Raw genomic sequence first — 25,878 nt, 5'->3', positions numbered from 1 at the left:
TTTTTATATTTTTTAATAGATTAGTAAGCATTCATACATACTGAACTATACATTCATATTTATATGTATATATATATATATATATATAATAATAATAATAATAATAATAATATTAGGGAATATGATTCAAAACTTACAGGGAAAAATTCAATTTAGTAATACTAAATCAAATTTCACAATACATAATATATGTATATAAATTAGAGAAGAACCACCATGTAGCAATTCAACGATGATGTAATTAAATCATACCATATAGAAAAAATTAAAGATATGATAAAACATTTACCTAAAACTAAATAAAGTACAAAATAATAAATAAATAGTATATAATTAGTATATTTACTATTTACTACAGAAGACAGTTCTTTTGCTGTTCATTGAAGGTATTGATAATCCCCTTCCCCTCAAAACTGTTGACTTGTGTCTAATGGTTTGCAATATTTCTTCCAGTCAAGGTGGCAAGCTGGCAGAATCATTAGTATTCCAGACTAGATCCTTAGCCATATTTTGTCTGTCTTTACATTCTGAGTTCAAATTCTGCCGAGATCGATTTTGCCTTTCCTCCATTTGGAGTCAGTGAAATAAGCACCAGCTGAGTATTGGGACTCAATACACTCAACTTCGCCTTCCCCACCAAAATTGCTGGCCTTGTGCCAAAATTTGAAATCAGTATTTCTTCCAGCCTTTTACATTTTGAGTTCAAATTCCACTAGGATCAACATTGCCTTTCATTCCCACCAGGGTCGATAAAATAAAGTACCAGTCAAGTAATGGAGTCTTTGGATTCCCTTTTGACATATCTTTAGGAATAACATTTGTTAAATTTTTCTTTCTTTCTATTCATTGAACTTCAGCAAACTGTTTTATGTTAAAATAAAATAAAACATATTATTTCTTTATTTATGTAATATGCCTGAATATAAATCTGGCTTTTCAAATGATAGCTATAAACCATCTCAACAAAACGCCTACATATTCTGCTGTTAACTAGAAGTCGAACATTTTTCTATGTGTACATGTACACAAACCTGTGCAACCACACACACGCACACACACACACACACATGCATGCACACACATACACACACACACACGCACACACACACACTCAAATGTTGTTAGGTATGTTTATTTTTGTAAAAAATTTTTCCTGTTTTATTCCACTCTTACAAAAATATTTCAAATCTAAAGATCACTTAATATGCATATTTATCTGTGTTTATATATATATAAACATGCATAAACATATATATATGTGTATATGTATATATATATATATATATATATATATATATATATATATATATACACATACACACACACACACACACACACATATATATATATATATATATACAAATACACACACAAACATATACATACAAACACACATGTACATACACCAATGTTATTACAAATTGAGACAAAAAGTTTACATATCAGAGAGTATTTATTTATTCAAATCTGAGCTTTCACCATACTGCTTCTCTGAGTTTTCTCTTTCTAGTCACAACACTGCATTCACCACATGATTATACATCATCATCATCATCATCATTATTGACTGCATCTGTTTTTCCATGCTGGTGTAGATTTGCTGGAGCTTTCAGAGGCAATGTTTTATAGCATGAGGGGTATGGGGGGAGGCGGAATTGTGTTTATGATTTTTAGTCTTGTCTTGACATCATGTGATATTTGTAAATAAGCTCCACCATCATTACAAACCATGTGGCTTATTTCCAGTCTGCCATAAAAAAAATGGCTAGCCATGCGAGAAATATTACCTTCCTTGGAATCAGGCAATGGGGATCTTAGAGTTTCTGTCAGCCAAATCCATTCACAAGGTTTTGGTTTGCTTGAAGCTATAGTAGAAGACATTTGCCCAAGGTGCCACACAGTGGGACTGAACCCGGAACCATGTGGTTGGGAAGCAAACTTCTTACCATACAATCATGCCTTGTGTATTTTCTCACAGTTCTCAGTTGCCATGTCTTGATATGATATCTATTATTTTTTACTTGTTTCAGTTATTAGACTGTGGTCATGCTGGGGCATCACCTTAAAGAATTGACCCTAGTGTTTATTATTTTTTTAGTAAAACCTGGTACTTATTCTATTGGTTTATTTCGCTGGACTGCTAAGTTATGGGGATGTAAACATACCAATACCAGTTGTCAAATGGTGGTGATGGTGGACAAACACATGCACAAAAACACAGACATATGATAGGCTTCTTTCAGTTTCCATCTACCAAATTCAAATCCACTCTCTTTGGTCAGCCTGAGACTATATTAAAAAAACACTTGCTCAAGATGCCATGCAGTGGAACTGAACCTGGAAGCATGTGTTTGGGAAGCAAACTTCTTACCACACTGCCACATCTGCATCTATAAGTATTGTTGTATTAGGAATCTATTAACAAACTTTTATCATTAACCACAAAATTAGCTTTCACCTTTCAATCATGTAGAGACAAAATATATATAATTTAATAGCATCTGAGCGTTTCTTCAGTTTAAGGCAGCCATACTGCATTTAAAGCTGCAGTAGACATACAAGTTGGAGGATCAGCAAAAATATGTATTGCTTTCACTGTAAAAAGTTAGAAAATTGAAATATAGCTGTGGTTGAATGTCTAAATATTAATTCTTTTGTTACCATGTTTCTCTTGAGATATGCAGCCTTTGATTCAATTTATTCTGAAAATAATGATAAGCATAATAAGGGAAAATAAATTTGAAAATAATAATAAGTGTAATAAGGGCAAATAAATTTGAAAATAATAATAATAAGCATAATGAAGGCAAATAAATTTGAAAATGATAATAGGCATAATGAAGGCAAATAAATTTGAAAATAATAATAAGCATAATGAGAGTAGATAAATTTGAAAATCATAATAAGCATAATCTGGGCAAATAAATTTGAAAATAATAATGATAAGCATAATAAGGACAAATAAATTTGAATATATTAAGAAGCCTAAGGGCAAATAAATTTGAAAATCCCATTAAGCATAATGAGGGCAAATGAATTTGAAATTAATACTAAGCATAATAAGGGCAAATAGATTTGAAAATAATAATAAATGTAATAAGCACAAATAAATTTGGAAATGATAATACGCATAAGGGCAAAAAAATTTGAGAATGCTAATAAACATAATAAAGGCAAATAAATTTGAAAATAATAATAAACATAGTAAGGGCAAATAAATTTGATATTAATAAGATAAAGGGCCAATAAATTTGTAAATAATAAGCATAATAGGGGCAAATAAATTTAAAAATACTACTAAGCATAATGAAGGCAAATAAATTTGAAAGTAATAATAAGTATAATAAGGGCAAATAAATTTGAAAATGATAATAAGCGTATTTAAGGCAAATAAATTTGAAAATGATAATAGGTATAATAAGGGTAAATGAATTTGGAAATAATAAAAAGCATAAGGGAGAATAAATTTGAAAATAAAAATATGCATAATAAGGGCAAATAAATTTGAAAATGATAATAAGCAAAATTAGGGCAAATAAATTTGAATATATTAACAAGCCTAAGGGCAAATAAATTTGAAAATAATAATAAGCATAATAAGGGCAAATAAATTTCAAAAATAATAATGAGCATAATAAGGGCAAAGAAATTTGAAAATAACAATAAACATATGAGCAAATAAATTTGAAAATAATAATAAGCATAATAAGGGCAAATAAATTTGAAAGTACTTATAAGCTTAAGGAGGGCAAATAAATTTGAAAATAATAATATTAAGCATAATAATAATAAGCATAATAATAATAAGCATAATGGGGGTAAATAAATTTGAAAATGATAATAGGTATAATAAGGGTAAATAAATTTGAATATATTCAAAGCATAATAAAGGCAAATAAATTTGAAAGTAAGTATATACATAAGAAGGGCAAATAAATTTGAGAATAATAATAAGTATAATTAGGGCAAATAAATTTGAAAATGATAATAAGCATAATAAGGGCAAATAAGTTTGAATGTATTAATAAGCATAATAAAGGCAAATAAATTTGAAAGTAATTATAAGCATAAGAAGGGTAAATAAATTTGAAAATGATAATAAGTATAATAAGGACAAATAAATTTGAATGTATTAATAAGCATAATAAAGGCAAATAAATTTGAAAATAATAATAAGCATAAGGCAAATAAATTTGGTTGGTGTTTGGAGCATAAATTAAAATGAAATTTTGATGAAAGATTTTAACTTAAAATTACTTGAAGACAAGAAATTTATATCATTGATCTAGAGGTTGCTTTAGGTGGGTTGGTATCAAATGGGTTCAAGTTAGTCCAGATATTCAACCCAGTGTAGGTCTTTTCTCTGTTTTGTTTTCTAATATTATTTAAAAAAAGTGCAGGCATAGCTGTGTGGTTAAGAAGCTAGCTTTGCAACCATGTGACTTTGGGTTCAATATCACTGCTTGGCATCTTGGGGAGGTGTCTTCTATAGCCTTGCACTAACCAATACTTTGTGAGCGAATTTGGTAGACAGACACCATGTAGAAGTCTGTCATTTTTACATGTGAATGTATGTGCATATGTGTGTGTGTTTGCGTGTGTGTTTCTCCCACTGGCCACTTGACAGCTGGTGTTGGGTTGTTTACATCCCTAACTTAGCAGTTTGGCAAAAGACATCAATAGAATAAGTGCCAGGTTTTAAAAATAAGTTCTGGGGTTGATTTGTTTGACTAAACCCTTCATGATGGTGCCCCAGCATGGCCACAGTCCAATGACTGAAGCAAGTAAAAGATACAAGATAAACTCAAATTCCTTTAAAACTGAGATTGTTCTGTCTAATGTATACTCAATGGAAGAAAAAAATAGTTGTGGAGGCTACGAATAGTTTAGTCTAAGATTAAAAAAATGTATATATACATTAAAATGAATTGTAAAATAAACAGATTCTAAAGAGCATGATATAAATTATAGATCAAAGGATGTAGGTTAGATATAAAAATAAATCAAAATTTAGATGGTGATATTAAGTTAGACCAATAAATCTCTACTATTATAAGTTGTTTTTTCTTTAAGATTCTTTATTTGGAATAAATCTGTATCATGTTCACAAATTAAAATGAGTTACGGGCATTTTGGTAAGAAATTCTCATAAAAGAGAAAACCTGAAAGAAAATAAAATATTTATTTACTGCAGAAACTATCTGTGGCTTAGAAACCAAAATCAATAGCTGTTGATGTATAAAATAAATATATTTAAAATTTAAAGCAACAGCATTTATGGAAAAATGATTGATTTTTTTTGTATAAAAGCCTATTTTTTGTTAACATATCAATCACCATTGATTTTTTTTTTGTTGCCGTTTTTAAATCACATAATTTATGCAGCGAATAAATATTTTCCCATTTCAAAAATATAGTTATAGAACTTGCCATTGTCACTAAATTTAAGGAATTCTTTTCTTTACTCATTATTTTAGACAAATTCATATGTTTAACTTTAGTATATGAACCTACCAAAGTCCATCCTCTCATTTCTTATACAAACTTCTTGATTTAAAGTGACCTACATTGAAACCTTTGATCAAAATTTGATGTCACTTTATATTCTAGATATAATGATCAAGTTATTTAATAATGATCAAGTTATTTTTACTAAATTCTTCTTTATTACAAAAATTAATTGTAACAAAGGCAGTGTATTTCAACTAAAGGGTTAAATTTTTGGCTCATGTTAATAGCAATAATAATAATAATAATAATAATAATAATAATAATAATCCTTTCTACTAAATGCACAAGGGCTGCAATTTTGGAGGAAGGGATTAGTCAATTACATCAATCCCTGTGCTAGACTGGTATTTATTTTATCGACCCCAAAAGGATGAAAGACAAAGTTGACATCTGATGAATTTGAACTCAGAACAATAATGATGATAATTGTTTTGTCTTGGTATAAAAGATGGGCTACAGCAAATATTCTGCTCAATACCACAATGTACATTGTTTTGTTTTTGTATAAAAGATGGACTACAGCAAATATTCTGCTCAATACCACAGATTTGCTTGTCAGTTGTTTGACCATAACCAGTTGACCGTATCCCTTCGTGGCTGACAATATGTGCATCTTTGACCACAAGCAGAAGTAGTGGGGGAGCATCATAGCTGTGTGTGAAAGGAATTCTTAGAGGTTTGGATAATTCACCTTTGGAAACATGGGTGGTTCGTTCAACATCCTTAATCCTTATTCAGGGACCTTTTGAATAGGATGGGCTACTCGACCAGAAGAAAATTCTAACTGGGCCCCACTTGCCAGGTTATGCGCAGTTTATCTTGATATGAGATCACCATGTCACACACATATGGTAGTGATGCATGTGCCTGGTGTACCCTTATCAGACGGGTAGTCATGATGGGTATACTGAGCTTCGTATATTTAGCCCCAGTGTCACTTTGATGGCATGCACTGCTTTCTCACTCAATAATAATAATAATAATGATGAGTTATAGGTGCATTAAGAATTATCCCTAAAGCTTTGAACAGATGGATAAAGGAAACAGTCATAAAACCTAGTTTAGTGTAGCTCCAGAAAACAGTGTTATTAGGGATAGTTAGGATACCCAGGAAGGTTCTTGGCATCTAAGGTTACTTGTTGTTGCCTGACATTAGGAATTTTTCCTTTCAAACAGTTTAATTTATTGTGCATATATGAAATAATAATAATAATAGTTTTGATTTTAAAATTTTCTGGACTAAATTTATCAGTTATCATATTTTACAATATTTCTGTTTTACACTGTTTTCATCTCAGAACTTTGATTTCTAATATAAGAATAAAGCACTGATTGATGGTTAAAGATTAGACTAACCAAACAATAACGGAAAAAATTTATATATATATATATATATATATGTAGGTCCCGAAACAGTTCTATAAAATATATATATATATATATATTATATATATATATATATTATATATATATATATGTATGTTTAAGAAGAGTTTAATTATCATCATCATCATCATCATCATTTTAACATCTATGTTATGTTTTTCATGCTTGCTTGGGTCAGATGGAGTTTTTTGTGGCAGATTGTTTATGACTGGATGCTCTTCCTGTCACCAATCCTCACCTGTTTCCAAGCATGGTAATATTTCTCCATGGCCAAAACATGTTCTCACAGAATACTGGAAATGAATGACATAGCTTGCATGATAGTGACACTCATTTACAACAATCATATGATGACAAGACAAGGAAATGCAAACACACACACATAATTGCATTCACACACACACACACATACATATGTATATGCACACCTGTTATATATATATATAAATATATATATATATATATATCATCATCATCATCATCATTTAGCGTCCATTGTCCATACTAGCATGTGTTGGACAGTTTGACCAGGGCTGGCAAGCTGGAAGGCTGCATCAGACTCCAGTCTGATTTGGCATGGCTTCCATGGCTGGATGTCCTTCCTAACACTATTATATATATATATATATATATATATATATATATATATATACATACAAACGAGAGCTTCTCTCAGTTTCCATCGACCAAATCCACTTGTTGTCAGTAATGGCTGATCTCTCTTCTACATTTAACTGTCCTAAGTTTTGGAAATTAATTTGAAGCTTTTAGAAACCTCACTGAACCCTTTAGCATTCAGATTACTCTGTTAAATATAATGCTTATTTTTTCACATTATTTTGTATTAATCATTCATTATCTTGTAGCTTCAAGATTTTGATGATGTAATGGTATGATTTTAGAATGAGATTGTAGAGTATGTGTGAGAGGTAGGATCTGGACAGTTTGAACATAAGACAAGTTGAAGATTTGGGCTGGATATAGCCAGTTTAAATGCTGAAGGATTAAAGATAAAATAAACTTACCTTTTAATATTTAGACCTCAAAACACCACCCAACTTATTTGCCAAGTAACACATAAATATTGGTTTCAAATTTTGATACAAAGCTAGCAAATTCGAGAGAGCACTAAGTTGATTACATTGCCTTCTGTGCTCAACTGGTACTTATTTTGTTGACCCCAAAAGGATGAAAGGCAAAGCTGACCTTGGCAAAATTTGAACTCAGAACTTAAAGACAGATGAAAAGCTACTAAGCATTTTGCCTGGTGCAGTAACAATTCTGCCAGCTCACCTCCAAAAAATATAAATTCTTGTTTTTTGTATGTTATTTTTAATTTTATTTAAAAAAAATTTCCTATTCATTTTCAAACTGATTTATTCCACTTTGGGACATTTTTGCACCCACTATTTAGTACTTGCTAATGCAATCATTATTTTCCTTGGATTTTATAGTTCCACTTTTTAATGTCTTTTTTTATTATTGTTACTTGAATATTATTAGTTTCAATAGTTTTAATTGGTATTAATAAAATTCTCTAATGAAAACAATAAAGAAAATCAATAGAAAAGAAAAAGAAAGGAAATTGCTATCTTTTATTTTTTTATCTCCTACTTGTTTCAGTCATTTGACTGCAGCCATGCTGGAGCACCATCTTGGAGGGTTTTTGTCAAACAAATCGATGCCCACCCTGTATGAATGTTTTAAAAAATTTTTTTAAAGCCTGGTATCTATCCTGTTGGTCTCTTTTGCTGAAGCTTCTAGGTTGTAGGGATGTAAACAAACCAACACTGGTTGTTAAGTTATAGTGGGGGAACAAAAGCAAACACAAAGACACACACAGACACATGCATATATATATATATATCGCATTGTCATCATCACCATTATTTAGCATCCATTGTCTATGCTGGCATGGGTTAGATGGTTTGACTGGAAGTAGTAAGCTGGAGAACTGCACCAGGCTCCACTCTGTTTTGGCTTGGTTTCTATGGTTGGATCCCCTTCCTAATGCTACCCACTCCTCAGAGTGTACTGGGTGTCTTGTATGTGTTACCAGCATGGATGCCTTTTACATGTCACTGGCACAGGTGCCTATATATATATATATATATATATATATCATCATCATCAGCATCATCGTTTGGACGGTTTGACGGGGGTCTGGGAAGCCAGAGGTTGCATAGGCTCCAGTCTGATCTGGTGGTGTTTCTACATCTGGATGCCCTTCCTAATGCCAACCACTCCATGAGTGTAGGGCTTCCTCACAGTTTTTGTCTTCCAAATTGACTCACAAAATATTGGTTGGCCTGGGGCTATTGTAGAAAGCACTTACCCAGGATACTGAACCAGAAAACATCTGATTTCAAAACAAGCTCCTTAACCACACAGCTGTACCTGTTTGAATTCTGATGGTGTGAATCTTAACTAGTCCAAAATTTATTGAGAACTAACTAGACTGAATTCAAACTGTGAAACCAAGATCGAAATACTTATTCATGTTTAGCCAAATTTAAATTCGCCACCCTCTTGACCTAAGCACAAATAATCGGTGTACAAAGGAATGCTGTAGGATCTATAGCACATTGATTAAGTAACAACATTTTAAATTAATTAGATATACAAAAGTAATTAGCTGTTAGAGCATCCATAAAACGAAGTCCAGAGGCTGCTCAACTCATTTATTAAATGTAGTTAATAGTACCTGTTACCTAGGTGATGTAATTAGCAGTGATGGGTGGCTAGAAGATGAAAATAAGATTGTCAGAACTTTGGAAAATGTGGGGGAAATATTTGCCTCTTACGCATATTTTATATTTCTTACATTACTTTATACATTTTACATAATCTTCTTTCCTTGTAAAGAGAGGAATTCTTTGTTGTTAACAACAAAGAATTTCTTTCTTTGAATGAAAAGAAGATGCTGAAAAAGTAATTGCCTCTGTTAGCAACAAAGCATTTCTGTCTTTACATGAAAATCTGGTTTTATATAACATGTGTGTGAGATGTAATGCTTGCTACGTAGGAGGAGTGAGACATGGACAGTATATGAGGTAGATCTGTGGAGACTGGAGAAGATGAGTTTAGACATGCAATATTAACCGGCATAAAATTTAGAGTGTTTGTGAACTGAGAGAGCAGTTGTGCTTTAAAATAATCAGATTGTGGCCATGGACAAAAGCAGGAGAAAGAGGAACATGTAGAAGTTAAGACTAAAGAGAAGAAAGGATAAGACTGAAACTAAGATATATAAATCTAGTAGTACCCCACCCCCTAACAAACACACCAGCATCTGTGGGGGTCAAGCAGTGGGGTGGGAGCAAACACAGGTACAAAGACATACACACAACTACACACACACGCACGCACACACACACACACACATCATTTCATCATCTGACATGTAGCACACGGTGTACCTGTACAGGTAATGTTGATTTGATGGAGGGACTGAGTTTATGTGTACACAAACATTTGATCACAAATCATCTGTGTGGTTGTTTGGCAAGAAATTGCTGAATCCTCATACATTGTCTAGTGATGGGAGAGTCCATGGTATCTATCTATATATATATACATATATATACATATATATATATATAACTCCAAGAAAGTTAGGGGTTGTGAATCCAACCCACTAAAGGATAATATCTATCCAATATACTGTTGGTAGAATACCCAGTTATTAATACACAAGTGTTTTTTATTGCATTGCAATTACATTACCTAGTGTATTAAATGGGTGAAGGTAAAGTGATATTTTACCATTAATTTATATAGCAAATAAGAAAATGGAGAACAACTTTAGGACATTAAACATGTTAACTTATTTATTTATTAAACTGATAATTATAATAACATACATACATATAGCATATTATTCTTTGCATATAAGATAAGGATACCAGTAATTATTAAAAAACATGAATATAAATTGGTGCAAAGAATAATATGCTATATGTATGTATGCTATTATAATTATCAGTTGAATAAATAAATAAGTTAACATTTTTAATGTCCAAAAGTTGATGAACCACGTATTGTTCTCCTCTATTTTCTTATTTGCAATATATATATATATATATATATTTCAAAATAGAAAATTACCCTTTAACAGGTAATTTTTACATGCTAGAAATAGCAGTCAACACGGCCAAAAACCACAATTTAATAGCAAATTTCAAAGTAGATGAAAAATAAAAACCTTTACCTTGTTATTTAACGGTTATACCATGGTTTTGAATTTCTTTAGCAAATAATATTACTTGCCATCCTTTAATAGATAATTTAGCAAGACCATATTATCCACCAGGCGAATTCTCGTCAGTAAACAACTAACTTATAACAAGATAACACGTGTCCCATCATTATATGTTATAATTTTTCAAATATTGCACGCAGGTGCATTTACAATCAGCAATAGATACAATGCCGAGCTGAAACTTCGAGAATGCTAAGAACATATTCATAAGGTACATTTTTCATCTACTTCGAAATTTACTATTAAATTGTGGTTTTTGGCCATGTTGGCTGCTATTTCTAGCATGTAAAAATTACCTGTTAAAGGGTAATTTTCTATTTTGAAATATGAATATGTTGTCTATTTGACTATTTATACATGCTGGGCCACTGGTGGTGATATTTATAACGAATATTCGCCACCCTATATATATGTACCTTATATATATATATACTAGCAGTATCGCCCGGCGTTGCTCGGGTTTGTAAGGGAAATAACTATATAAGCATTTTTAGAGATGTAAAGTATAATAGCCATCTCAATATGGTTAACCACAAAGGGAGGGTGTTACTGTAGCTTTTTATGTTCTGAGATTTAATAATAAATTTTTAGAGAGTTACTTCCCTTATATATGCCCAAAATGCATTAAAAATGGGAAAAATTGATGGTAAATTTTTTTTTAAATCGTAGACTCATTGTAGACGCGCGCTAATACCCAGAAGGGCTCGATATGAATCGCGACTATAAGATACCCGGTTTTGGTTAAACTGCACTGCAAAATGTGGGAGTAGTTAGGAATCTAAATCGTAGGAGACAGACACACAACCTCATTTTTATATATAAAGATATATATACAACAGGCTTCTTTCAGTTACTATCTACCAAATCCACTCACAAGATTTTGGTTGGCCTAAGGCCATAGTAGCAGACACTTGCCCAAGGTGCCAAACAATAGGACTGAACTCAGAACTATGTGGTTAGGAAGCAAACTTCTTACTACACAATCACACCTATACAAGCAGAAAGTATCAATAATTATGATCTTTTGAATTAATAATTAATTACTTTTTAAATCACTAATTTATTATGCAAGCCTATTTACACCAGATAACTTGGTATTTGATGGATGATTCTGTCAACATCTACATTCTTTCAGGAATCTGGAAAGATATTTTGGTGCATACTTATCTGAATGGTCTTTAAAACATAACAATGTTAAGGACTATGAAATTGTTTGAAATACTTTACAATTTGCCAAATGTAAACCTCCTCGAGGAATGTGAAGATGCAGGCTGGAAAGCAGAGCATTTTCCAATCAGGAAGAGGATTTATTGGACACAGTGTGAGGCAACTGTTGTTATCATTAGGCCTAACTTATTATAAAGTCAATACCACCATGACCGATATCCAAACTACAGTGGAAGAGGCTAGCCACTGGATTTGGTTAAAAAGAGACAATGAGCAATGGCTAGAAGAATATTGAGCTTTATTTGATAACTAGTTGATCTAGCAAGCGGGGCCTCATATCAGTGAGTGGGGTGACCAGTGCACATTGATGCCATTGAGAGGTAGGCCCCGAAATGGCAAACATTCTCTCCTGATGACCCCATACACTTGCTGGCTTCCAGTATGTGGAGCTTTTGACTGGTAGCACTTGGATGTGCAAATTGTTTGCAAAACATGTCAAATGTTAAAAACAAGATTATAATTGTTATGACCTTTGCCCCTCTTACAAAATGAATGTACTTTTTTTATAAGGGTTCAATGTTGTCCTTGATATCTATAAAAAAGAGAGGATGGTTTCATGATTGGATCACCTTTGATCATAGGTTTGCTTGATCTGCAACAATCTAGAACTGAACAACATCGACAACAGCAACAACAACCATGACCACTTATCAGTTTTACTATGTTAGTATAGCTGTGTGAGGGAATGTATTGTGAATTTCTATATAACCAGAGTAGTCACATGGCTACCACCACCCTTTTATAGTTAAGGTACTAATTAAGTTGTTTAATGAGATTTTGTTAGTTAAATTGAATTTTGTAACAAAAGATGATAATATTCATCAAAAGCCATTTGAAAGTTCCTTTACCCATTAGAATGCTTTTAAAAACAAAGAAGATTGAAATTAAATTTAATGATTGTAGAGAAATCATGACATATTTCTATTATGGTAAAAATTCTCATTACTATTTTCATTCTCAAATGCTCAACATGTGGTAAACATATGGTAAAGCTTCTGTGAGTCTCCTTCATTTTTCATTAGAGAATAGCCTAATGGTATAGTTCCAGGTGAAAATTGTCAGTGAAAATAAAGATGTTGATATTGTATCATCCTGGGGTAACTTGAGAGAGAGAGAGAGAGAGAAACACACACATGTATATCTAGAGGTACTGCAGGATGACACAACATCAAGTTATTTTTTCATATGTATATATATATATATATATATATATACATATATATATATACGAGGGTGTGCTGAAAGTTCCTGGTTTTGGGTAAAAGAAAATGCAGGGGAATCAGTTAACGATGAATTTATTCAGCATATTCTCCTCCCAGATTCACACTCTTATTGCAGTAGTAGTTCTTCAGTTTTTCTAAGCCCTGCGAAAGAACTCAGAGGTTTGGGCCTCCAACCAGGGATTTTGCAATACCCTTAAAGCCAAGAAGTTCTCAGCACCCCGTCATATATGTATAAATATATGTGTGTGTGTGTGCGTGTGTACATGCATACACATACAAACACACCTAATATTTTGAGAAAATTTCAGAAATCAATTGTCGAATCAATGAAACCTTACTGAAACAGTCTTAATTTATTAAAAGCACTTTAATTATTATCCATCATCTGTAATCAATACCATTCAGCTAACACTCTGTATATATCCACTATAATTCCAAGAGCTGAGATTTTGAGCTACTACCACACATTATGTTCTGTGTCCAGTCTACAGATGCCCAGATAAAATGTTACTGAGTCTTAATTGAAATGACAACTTCTTAGATAAACTGATAGATTTAAACACATTGAGCTGCCAATGAAGAATCTTCCACCCCCCACCCCCCACCCCCCCACCCCCCACCACCACTCAACAACACCACTATCACTACCACAAATGTCTGTCATCTGTTTTCCTAATTTATTGGTTGAAATGGCCTGGCTCTTCATCAGCTGTGTCGATGATAGTTCCATTTCATTCAATCAGCCGAACAACCTGCTTGTGAAATTAACATACTAGTAGCTGCATACTCCACAGACATGCATACCCTTAAAATAGTTTGCAAAGAAGTTCAATATGACACAGAATGTGAAAAGCCTGGCCCTTTGAATTGCAGGTGCTACGCCTTTTTGCCAGCTGAGTGAACTGGAGTGACATGAAATAAAGTGTCTTGCTCAAGGACACAGTGCACTGGCAGGAAGTGAACCCATGACCTTATGATTGTGAGATGAACACTCTAACCACTAAGCCACATGGCTTCTGGTTCATTTGTTTACTTAATAACTTACTTGTCTACCAAACATTAGTGCAACTGTCCTACCAAATCACTTATTTATCTGTCATCTGAATTACTACTCCATAAACTATGAAATCATTAGATCAGCCATCAGCCAAGCAACTTATTAACTTGTAAACCACTTGACCACCTGTCTGCAGAGTCACTATCCCGTCTGTCTACCAAGCCATTAACCCTCTTATCTACCACATCACTTGTCCATCTGTATTCCATACTATATATATATATATATATATATATATATATATCTCGCAAATAAGAAAATGGAGAAGCACATTAGTTGGTTCATCAACTTTAGGATATTAAAATGTTGACTTATTTATTTATCAAAACAACAACCATACATACATATAGTATATTATTCAATGCATATAAGATAAGAATACAAGTAGTTATTTATTAAAAAAACATGAATATGAATTATTAAAATCACTTACAGCTGTTTCAGCCTATGGATAATAGTAACTCATTGTGCCTATATTAGTCAAGTGTATTGAGGTGGTAGGCAGTTGAAAATGAGGTACTTATATATATCCCTAGGCCTTGTCAGAGATTATAAAGTACAATCATAAAAATATAAATATATATATGAAACAAATTACACACAACTTATATATATATATATTATATATATATATATATTATATATATATATATATATATATATATATATATATACATACGAGGGGAGTGATGCAAAGTTCTTGGTTTTGGGTAAAAGTAAAATTTGGAGGATCTATTGATTATGATTTTATTCAACATATTCCCACACTTATTGCGGTGGTCAATATTTTTATGCCCTGTAAAAGAACTCAGAAGGTTGGGTCTCCAATCAGGCCTTTTGAAATACCCCAAGACCTTTTCAGCCATTCATATGTTGCAAGTTGTCTGGATTTGAACTAGAGCTGATATCTATGTCAATGCAACCGAAATCTTTAAATTGATGCTAAGTACTGTAAGAGTTTCTCTACTGTTGTCAGTTCAATCCATAGGCAAGTGGTGCTTTCCACGTTGGACAGGTTAAAAGATAGAGGCCACATTGAAATGGACCACCTCTTCCCAGAAGTGAAAATGGGTTTGTGTAGGACCCTAACTAGTAAAATGCAAAGTTTCAAAACTATTGATGGCAATTTAAAACCAACAAGACTTGAAAGAAGAATCCCTAAGGTAGTGCAGCGAAATCTCCAAAGAAGTTGCAAGGTTGACTCCTCATTTGATCAGCAGAAAAACAGTCCAGAGCTGAGGACAGTGGAGAAAAGTTGTCAATGACCTGTGCTTTACAGGGAGCAAAAGGGTTAAAGGAAAGGATATTTTGGCTTAAAAGTAGATCTTTTGCTGGCTGAACAAATGTTTACATGTCCACTCTGCTAAGAAAACATTATAGACATCAGTGTTGCATTGCGACTGTAATTTACATATATATATATATATGTATATATATATATATATGTATATATATATATATTATATATATATATATATATATATTCACACATATATGCACACACTCACACATACATACATATATAACATATGTATGTATAAATATATATATCTGAGCGTGATTGTTATCAGCATCACCTTATTGGCACCTGTGCCGATGGCATGTGTAAAAAGATTCGAGCAAGGTCGTTGCCAGTACTGCCTGAATGGCCCCCGTGCCGGTAGCACGTAAAAGCACCCACTACACTCTCGGAGATGTTGGCGTTAGGAAGGGCATCCAGCTGTAGAAACTCTGCCAGATCAAGATTGGAGCCTGGTGCAGCCATCTGGTTCGCCAGTCCTCAGTCAAATCGTCCAACCCATGCTAGCATGGAAAGTGGACGTTAAACGATGATGATGATATATGTCATAAATTTCAAAGAAATACTTTGATGAACTTTCACTTAACAATAAGAAAAATCCTGATATCATGACAAATTGTTTTGTAGCTCAAAAACATGCAAATAATGTATATTATCATATTTATACACTCCTTATCTTTTTCTCTTGTATATTACCATATATTCTGTATATGTTGTAGAACGACACATTAAGGAACTTTTTTTTATGAGTACTACCGGATCACTTGAATCCCTATATTGTGTCTTAAATATGTGTGTGTGTGTGTGTGTGCGAATTAAAGACAAAAGAACAGGAGTTATGTAAATCACTTTCTTTGGGTTATGTAAGCTCATGAAAGTAATTACATAGTTCCTATTCATTTGGCATTCATTTATTGATGTTACAATCTATACTCACCAAATACACTTTACTCTAAGTCTCTTTACCCCGTGGCATAAATATATTGAGTTCTAACAATAGGTTATTATTACCACTATGCCTAATCATAATATATATGTGTCTATATATATATAATAATTATCGAGGGAATATTAATCCAAACTCACAGGGAAAAAATTCAATTTAGAAATACTAAATCAAATTTCACACAATATAATATATATATATATATATATATATATATAATTAGAAAGAACCACCTCTTATCAATTCAAAATGAACAATTAAATTACACCATCAAGAAAATTACATATGATAGAAATATTAAAATTAAAATAACAATAAAATACCAATGATTAAATAAATTGCAAAAAAAATAATAAAAACATATACAATTGGTATAATTTATTTTAATTTTATTGGTATTTTATTGTTATTTTAATTTTAATATTTCTATTATATGTAGTTTTCTAGATGGTGTAATTTAATTGTTCATTTTGAATTGATGAAAGGTGGTTTTTTTCTAACTTTTTATATATATATATATACACACACACATACAAGTGTGTGTGTATGTATTTATGTATGTATGTATGTATGTATGTATGTATGTATGTATGTGTGTGTAGTTAGATCTGTTGCATTAATTAAATATATGTTTTTTTTGTTTTTTTGCAGCTGAAGAATTTGTCTCTACTGGTCCTCCTTCACTTCAAGAGAAGCTGCGCCAAAGAGCCATTCAAGAACTTATTTCTACAGAAGAATCATATTTGCAAGATATGTCTATTGTGGATAAGGTAAATTATTTTGACATTGCTTTGTGTCACCTGTTTGAACTCTACACAACCTGTTTCTTGGACACCTTTTTTCATGGTATGTTGGGCATGTTACCCCATGCAAAATAAAGCATTTCCACCTGTTTCCTAAAAGCGTTTTTTTGGCTGACAGGCTTAGCGTGCTACCTGGTTTAACATCAGAAATTGAACATTTTAAAAATCCAGTATGTGCAACTGAGGAGGTATTAAATTAATATAGCCATCTGTGTATCATACTTAAATGTGATACATAGACAGCTTTTTTAATTTAATTCTGCTTCAGTTGCATATACCAGGTTTTTATTCAGCCTGGCAGCTATTTTCCAACATCAGTGAATGCTGTATTCACTGTTTCCTACATCAGAGCCATCTAATTCTCATGTAAGCATGTAACTGATTGCAGGCACATATAATTTCACCCCCAAAAGACTGAAATGCATCTGGTGTTCCTGCTGACTGCTGTAATCATTTTTCATCTCCTTCTGATATTTATTGTTTTAAACACAACACCCCCATAAGAGATATTATCTCAGGATGAAGACCACAGTAACTAGCCTATCAATTGTTCATTCACATTTAGTATGGTACATAGATGGCTATTTTAGAAGCTAGTTATTTTCTATGCCAGATTCAGGGTCTTAATTCTGCAAATATAAGTTGGTTCAAATGTTACAAACTTTTTCTTGTTTGTATTTTGATTCTTTTTATTTTGTATCTTATTTCCATTCATTTCAACAGAGTATCTTAATAATATATAAAAGTGCCTTTATATATGAAAGAATTTGAATAAAATTGCATCAAGTGTGAACAGCTCAAGAAAGATGTTCATAAGAGTCTTGATGTGAAGTTGCCTGACTATGTTGGTGCACAGCCTAATTTAACATGTATCAAGTGTAGGCATATCTAAGTAAGGCAGGCCTTAGGAGTCATCAGAGAAGCCACAGAGAGAGGAAAATTGTTAACTATGCATTATACAGCATCTCTAATTGCTGAGAATATGGGAAAGAATGTATATCAGGAGGTAGACTGAAATGTTATATTAAGATTCTCATCAACAATTCTGTAACACCTACTTGCAGGAGGTGCTCATCATTGCTACATCTATAGTGTAATTTCTAGAATGTAAATTTCTAGCAGGGCTAAAAAGCTACACCCATGATGCTCATAAGTAACCCTTTTACATTTAAACCAACCATATCCAGCCCAAATATTTTCCCTGTTTTATGTCCAAACTGGCCAGATTTGGTTACTCACACCTACTCTACAATGTCATTCTAAGAAATATATAATCAATCATCTAAATTTTGAAGCTAATAGATAACATATTGATATCATCCACATCATCGACATTCAGTGTCCGTTTTCAATGCTGGCATAGTTTGGATGGCTTGAAAGGAATTGGCAAAGCCAGGAGCCACACCAGGTTCCATAGTCTGTTTTGGTTTGGTTTGGTTCCTATGGCTGGATGCCCTTCCTAATGCTAACCATTCCACTGAATGTACTAAGTGCTTTTTACATGACACCAACACCAGTGATTTTTATGTGACATCAGCACCCACACCAGTACTTTTTATGTGGCACCTTCATTAATTCAAAACACTGGGAATAAATAGGCATTTCATTTGGTAAAATAATCTGAATGCTAAAGGTTTAAATAAACAATCAAGCAAAGGCATTACTTGAAATTGAGTTCCAGTCATTATGTATGTATATATGTAGGTATATATGTATACATATGTACCTGCATGTGTATACATGTTCCTAGCTTTAGGCCACAGTTTTGCACATATGTAGTTGGAATTTTGCACAGAGGCAAATCTTTTGAAGGAGAAAGCCCTAGATTATGAGGCACTACTGAAAGGTTCCTAGCTTTGGGTAAAAGAAAATACAGGAGGATCAGTTAATTATGATTTTATTCAACATATTCCCCCTCTATAGCAGTAGTCCTGCTTTTCTATCCTTGTAAAAGAACTTGGAAAGTTGGGTCTCCAACCAAGCTTTTCATGATACCCTTAAAGCCGGGAACTTTTCAGCATCCCCTCTTTTGTGATTTTTAGGTTCTATGTTTGTTTGTATTTTCTTATGAAGCATCATTTGAGCTATCTTTGGAATTCCTTAGGTTGCAACAATTCTGAGTTAATCAACATTGTGAATTCATGTGATTGTATCTATTTTAGGTGTTAATAAACTCAGGCAAGGCTGAGTAAACTAAGTTGCTACTGCTGTCATTTGCTAGTGAGTATAAATTGGTAGCATGTACCATGCTTTCAGTAATTGTTGTTGTAGGTGTCTAAGTAGCTGTGAGCAGATGTAGATTCCTTTCCTCTCAACCTTCCTACCCTTAACCTACCGGAACATTCAGGATCTGACAAGTGCGTGTGTGTGATTGTGCACAGGAAGGGAGAGGATGAGGAAGAGGGTTGTAATTCAGCTGGTACTCATTTTCAGTCGAGCAGACTGGAGCAAATTGAAACGAAACACCTTGCTCAAGGATGCAATATGCTGCCCTGTCCAGGAATTGATCCCGTGTCTTTGTGATTGTGAGCATATCTCTTTGACCTCCAGGCCAAGTGCCTTCACTGGCAAAGTTAGGTACTACTAGTTTTGTATACACCAGCCCATCCATCCATTTTTTCCGTTTACTATACCTGAAAGGGTCATGGGATAGAGTCCCCAAACACCGTCTCCGTGGGACCTATCATCATCATACATCCATTTTCCGTGCTGGCTTAGGTTGCCCTTGTTCCAGTTGTCCATTTTGGCATGGTTTTTACAGTTGGATGCTCTTCCTAATGCCAACCACTTTACAGAATTTTCTTATTCCCTGTTTAATAGGATTATCCAGGAATTGATCCCGTGTCTTTATGATTGTGAGCATATCTCTTTGACCTCCAGGCCAAGTGCCTTCACTGGCAAAGTTAGGTACTACTAGTTTTGTATACACCAGCCCATCCATCCATTTTTTCCGTTTACTATACCTGAAAGGGTCATGGGATAGAGTCCCCAAACACCGTCTCCGTGGGACCTATCATCATCATACATCCATTTTCCGTGCTGGCTTAGGTTGCCCTTGTTCCAGTTGTCCATTTTGGCATGGTTTTTACAGTTGGATGCTCTTCCTAATGCCAACCACTTTACAGAATTTTTTTATTCCCTGTTTAATAGGATTATCCAGGAATTGATCCTGTGTCTTTATGATTGTGAGCATATCTCTTTGACCTCCAGGCCAAGTGCCTTCACTGGCAAAGTTAGGTACTACTAGTTTTGTATACACCAGCCCATCCATCCATTTTTTCCGTTTACTATACCTGAAAGGGTCATGGGATAGAGTCCCCAAACACCGTCTCCGTGGGACCTATCATCATCATACATCCATTTTCCGTGCTGGCTTAGGTTGCCCTTGTTCCAGTTGTCCATTTTGGCATGGTTTTTACAGTTGGATGCTCTTCCTAATGCCAACCACTTTACAGAATTTTTTTATTCCCTGTTTAATAGGATTATCCAGTTTTCAAAATCATTCCTGCTGCTAGTGTTTGCAAGCCCCAAGTTCGTTCACAAGGTGTTGGTCAGCCTTACACTTGCCCATGGGACTGAAACAAAAACCTCATGGCTGCAAAGCAAGCTTCTTAACCACTTGGCCATGTTCAATTTACTTCCAAGACAGAAGTACCGTAAGTACTCGTGTATAGTCCGCCCTTGAGTATAATACGCAGGGGATTTTTATGGGCTGTACCTCTGAAAAACCTAAACCTTGTGTATAATACGCACCCCTTCTCTAACTTGAGTCAAGGAGGTCTATATAACGTCCTTGGTTTGTAAAATTGTATATGGTAGCATCCTTTATTATTATTGTATATACAACATAATGCAAACGTGTAGCTTTTTTGTGCATTTTGTTTGCAGAAAATGAAGAAATAACAGTAATAACGTTTAATAAATGTTGCTTACTGCAAGTTATGGATGATTCTTTTATGACTTCATTGCTTTCAGGCTTAGCTTAAGGTATTTTCGTGCCCGATATCACAAAATGCGTCTGAATAAACATTGCCGGACAGCAAATAGAGACTCGGACATTGCTTAGAAAATAATTTTCAATTTTAACCTCGTATATAGTACGCACCAGGGATTTTGACCTTAAATTTTGGGAAAAACATGCGGATTATGCTCGAGGATTTACGGTATGTCATTTGGGAGTAATTAACCTGCTATTTCTAGACAGTCAGTTGGCCATGTAGAGGCACCCATGTTAATAGTGGTGATTGTATGGATGACGATGTTGTAGTTCAACTTCCATGTCAGCTTACATTGAGCAGGACTATGGTCGAAAACATTCCAGATGTGACCATCCAGCATTTTTGTTTGCTTTTTTTTTGTTTTGTATGTCCAGGATCATGTTTTTCACTGATCATTGTGTTATTCCTTATTTAAAATGGTAGGATATGATATGAGAACGATTTAGCTGTTGTTTCTGGCAGGTTGAATGACCACATTGAAGTTCTCTCTTTTAATTCTGGTTATGAGATTTGTGTTGGTGGTAGAATTCTTTAATTGAGTTGATGAAGATAATGACAGTAGTGGTGGTGGTGGTAGTAGTAGTAGTGGTTGAGGTGGTAGTCGTAGTAGCGGTGGGGTGGTAGTTGTTGTAGTAGTAGCGGTGGGGTGGTAGTTGTTGTAGTAGTAGTGGTGGAGGTGGTAGTTGTAGTAGTAGCAGTGGTGGAGGTGGTAATTGTAGTAGTAGTGGTGGTGGAGGTGGTAGTTGTAGTAGCAGCAGTGGCGGAGGTGGTTGTAGTAGTAGTAGTAGTGGTGGAGGTGGTAGTTGTAGTAGTAGCAGTGGTGGAGGTGGTAATTGTAGTAGTAGTGGAGGTGGAGGTGGTAGTTGTAGTAGCAGCAGTGGCGGAGGTGGTTGTAGTAGTAGTAGTAGTGGTGGAGGTGGTAGTTGTAATAGAATGGTAGTGCTAAAGGTGATAGTAGTGGTGGTGGTGGTAGCACCAGTGGAACTGTGGTGATGACAATTATCATGATGCTGGTAGCGAACAGAACGATGATCACATCATAACAATGACAGCTATGATGATGATTATGATGATGATGACGACAACGATGACGATGATGATGATGATGATGATGAAGGGGATGATAGTAATATCAATGATGTTGATGAATATGCAAATGACAATGAATGAAAAAAAACATGGTGGTGGTGATGATTATTGTGGTGGTAGCGGGCGGGTGATGGCGATGATAATGATGATGATAATGATGATGATGATGATGATGATGATGATGATGATGGCGATGAAGATGATGATGATGATGAAGATGGCGAGTAGTGGTAATGTTGACACGATGACCTCACGGATTGACAAAGCAAATTTCTTGCTGAAGCAGTCTCCTACAGATGTTCTTATCTGATTGCACAAGTTATTTCCAAAGTGACAGCAGCAGCAACAACAACAACAACAGCAACAGCAGCAACAATAACAATAACAACAACAACAGCAGCAACAATAACAACAACAACAACAACAACAGCAACAATAACAACAACAACAGCAGCAACAATAACAACAACAACAACAACAGCAGCAACAATAACAACAACAACAGCAGCAACAATAACAACAACAACAGCAGCAACAATAACAACAACAACAGCAACAACAACAACAACAACAGCAGCAGCAACAACAACAACAACAACAGCAGCAACAATAACAACAACAACAGAGGCAACAATAACAACAACAGCAACAATAACAACAACAGCAACAGCAGCAACAATAACAACAACAACAGCAACAACAACAACAACAACAGCAGCAGCAACAACAACAACAGCAACAGCAGCAACAACAACAACAACAACAGCAGCAGCAACAACAACAACAACAGCAGCAATAATAACAACAACAACAGCAACAACAACAACAACAACAGCAGCAACAATAACAACAACAACAGCAGCAACAATAACAACAACAATAATAATAGCAGCAGCAGCAACAACAACAACAGCAACAACATTGCTGTCATCTACAACAACAGTTGTAAACAAAAACTATGAGTAGTAACTGCAGTGGTTACAACAACAACAACAGCAACAACAACACTACCAACGCCGCCACCACCATCACCACCACCACCACCACCACCACCAACAACAACAACAACAACAATAGAAATGTAATTGCATTTATGTAAAATTCTGAGACTGTGCTCCCAGCAATCATCTCTATCCAGAATTATCTCGTAATCTAATTGTGTCGTCATCATGGTCTCCATGATCATAACCATCATCATCATCATCATCATCATCATCATCCTTCTAATCATCATCGTAATTATCATGATCACATCATCATCATCATCATCATCATCATTGTAATTATCATCATGACCATCTCTATTACTATCTTTGTCCCTTCATATCATCGTCATTGCCGTTGTCGTCATCAACGCCACCCATGTCGTATTCATCATAGCTCCTATCAACAGTGTCATCATCATCATCATCATCATCATTGTCGTCTTCATATTAATCCTCATGATCGCTGTCATGGTGGTGACGATCTCCCTCCTCTGCTCTTCTCCATCTTTATTACTATAACATATCATCATCATCATCTTTATGACCATCACCACCACCACCACCACCACCACCACTACCACCACTACTATCACCATCATCATTGCCATCATCATAATCATCATCATTATCATTTTCTTTTCTACATCTAGCCTACTTTTCCAGGACACTCAGAAATAGTTGGTTTTCTTCCAAAGTAATCACTCCATCTTGCCCCTATTATCCTCATTACTCTTATCATTACCACCATTATCATTACTATTATTACTGCTACCCCCCCATCATCATTACCACCATGGCCACCACCATCATTGCCACTACCACTGCCACCATTGCCACCACTACCATCAACTCTTGTCAATATCTCCCAGGTGCCACGTGGCAGGATTAGTCGGTTGTGTTTTTATTTCTTTCTGGAAGATATCAGCTGTGGTCAGACCCAGGAGAAAGGTTTAAAAAGAATATCCAATACATGTTATATGCCTTAACATTGCCCCTGAACCTCTATCAGGAGTTGAGGACCCTAGGCATGGCAAGATGTAGATAGCAATGAGGAAACCAAGGATGCTTATGGTGATGCGAAGGAAAGAATATATTGTTTACAACCTTGTCATGATCAGCCTGCCTGTAAAAAGACTATCACTCAGCCCCTTTTTTTCTTTTATATCTAGTCTTCTCAGACTGGTATCCCTAGCAAGTGTATGAAACATTTTGGTACAGCTGTTTCGGTGCTGCTTATTTTGATATTACTAATTTGATGCTGATTCACTTGACATCAGATGTTTTCGTGTTTCCTTGTTCTCTCTTTCTCTTTCTCTCTCTCTCTCTCTCCCCTGTATATGTGTGGGAGAATATTTCTCTTTATGTGCCTGAGGAGAGGGGAAAGTGTTTATCACTTCTGTTCAATTAATAAATTGTGATGTCTCCCTCTTTCTGCCATTGTCCAAAACAATCTTATTTCTTTTTTCCCACAAGGGGCTAAGCATAGATGGGACAAACAAGGACAGACAGACGGATTAAGTCGATTATATAGATCCCCAGTGTATAACTGGTACTTAATTTATCGAATGTAATGTAGATGAAATACCTATTTCTTTATTACCCACAAGGGGCTAAACATAGAGGGGACAAACGCGGACAGACATAGGTATTAAGTTGATTACATCGACCCCAGTGCGTAACTGGTACTTAATTTATCAACCCCGAAAGGATGAAAGGCAAAGTCAACCTCGGCGGAATTTGAACTCACAACGTAACGGCAGGCGAAATACCGCTAAGCATCTCGCCCGGCATGCTAACGTTTCTTATTTCTTTATTGCCCACAAGGGGCTAAACATAGAGGGGACAAACAAGGACAGGCAAAGGGGTTAAGTCGATTACATCGACCCCAGCGTGTAACTGGTACTTAGTTTATTGACCCTAAAAGGATGAAAGGCAAAGTTGACCTCGACGGAATTTGAACTCAGAACATAATGGCAGACGGAATAATGCTAAGTATTTTGCTTGGTGTGCTAAAGTTTCTGCCAGCTCACTACCAATCTTGTACATGATTGGTAGTACATGAGGTTTGTAAAAACACTAGGACTTTAAAGC

At 34.5% G+C, this 25,878-nt stretch overlaps 1 protein-coding gene across 13 annotated transcripts in view; it reads left to right on the top strand.

Moving 5' to 3' along the window:
• The window catches only part of LOC115219624 (intersectin-1), a 424,167-nt gene that overhangs the window by 310,541 nt on the left and 87,748 nt on the right, over positions 1–25,878 (top strand). For all 13 annotated transcript variants that reach the window (XM_036509616.1, XM_036509621.1, XM_036509620.1 and 10 more), the window contains one exon: positions 17,563–17,681. In XM_036509616.1, the coding sequence (XP_036365509.1) occupies positions 17,563–17,681 (119 nt within the window). The remainder of the gene's footprint in view (positions 1–17,562; positions 17,682–25,878) is intronic.

The sequence above is a fragment of the Octopus sinensis genome, linkage group LG15 (genome assembly GCF_006345805.1).
Source record: "Octopus sinensis linkage group LG15, ASM634580v1, whole genome shotgun sequence".
In the NCBI taxonomy this organism is placed as follows: Eukaryota; Metazoa; Mollusca; class Cephalopoda; order Octopoda; family Octopodidae; genus Octopus; species Octopus sinensis.
This window is presented reverse-complemented; position numbering and strand designations above follow the sequence as displayed.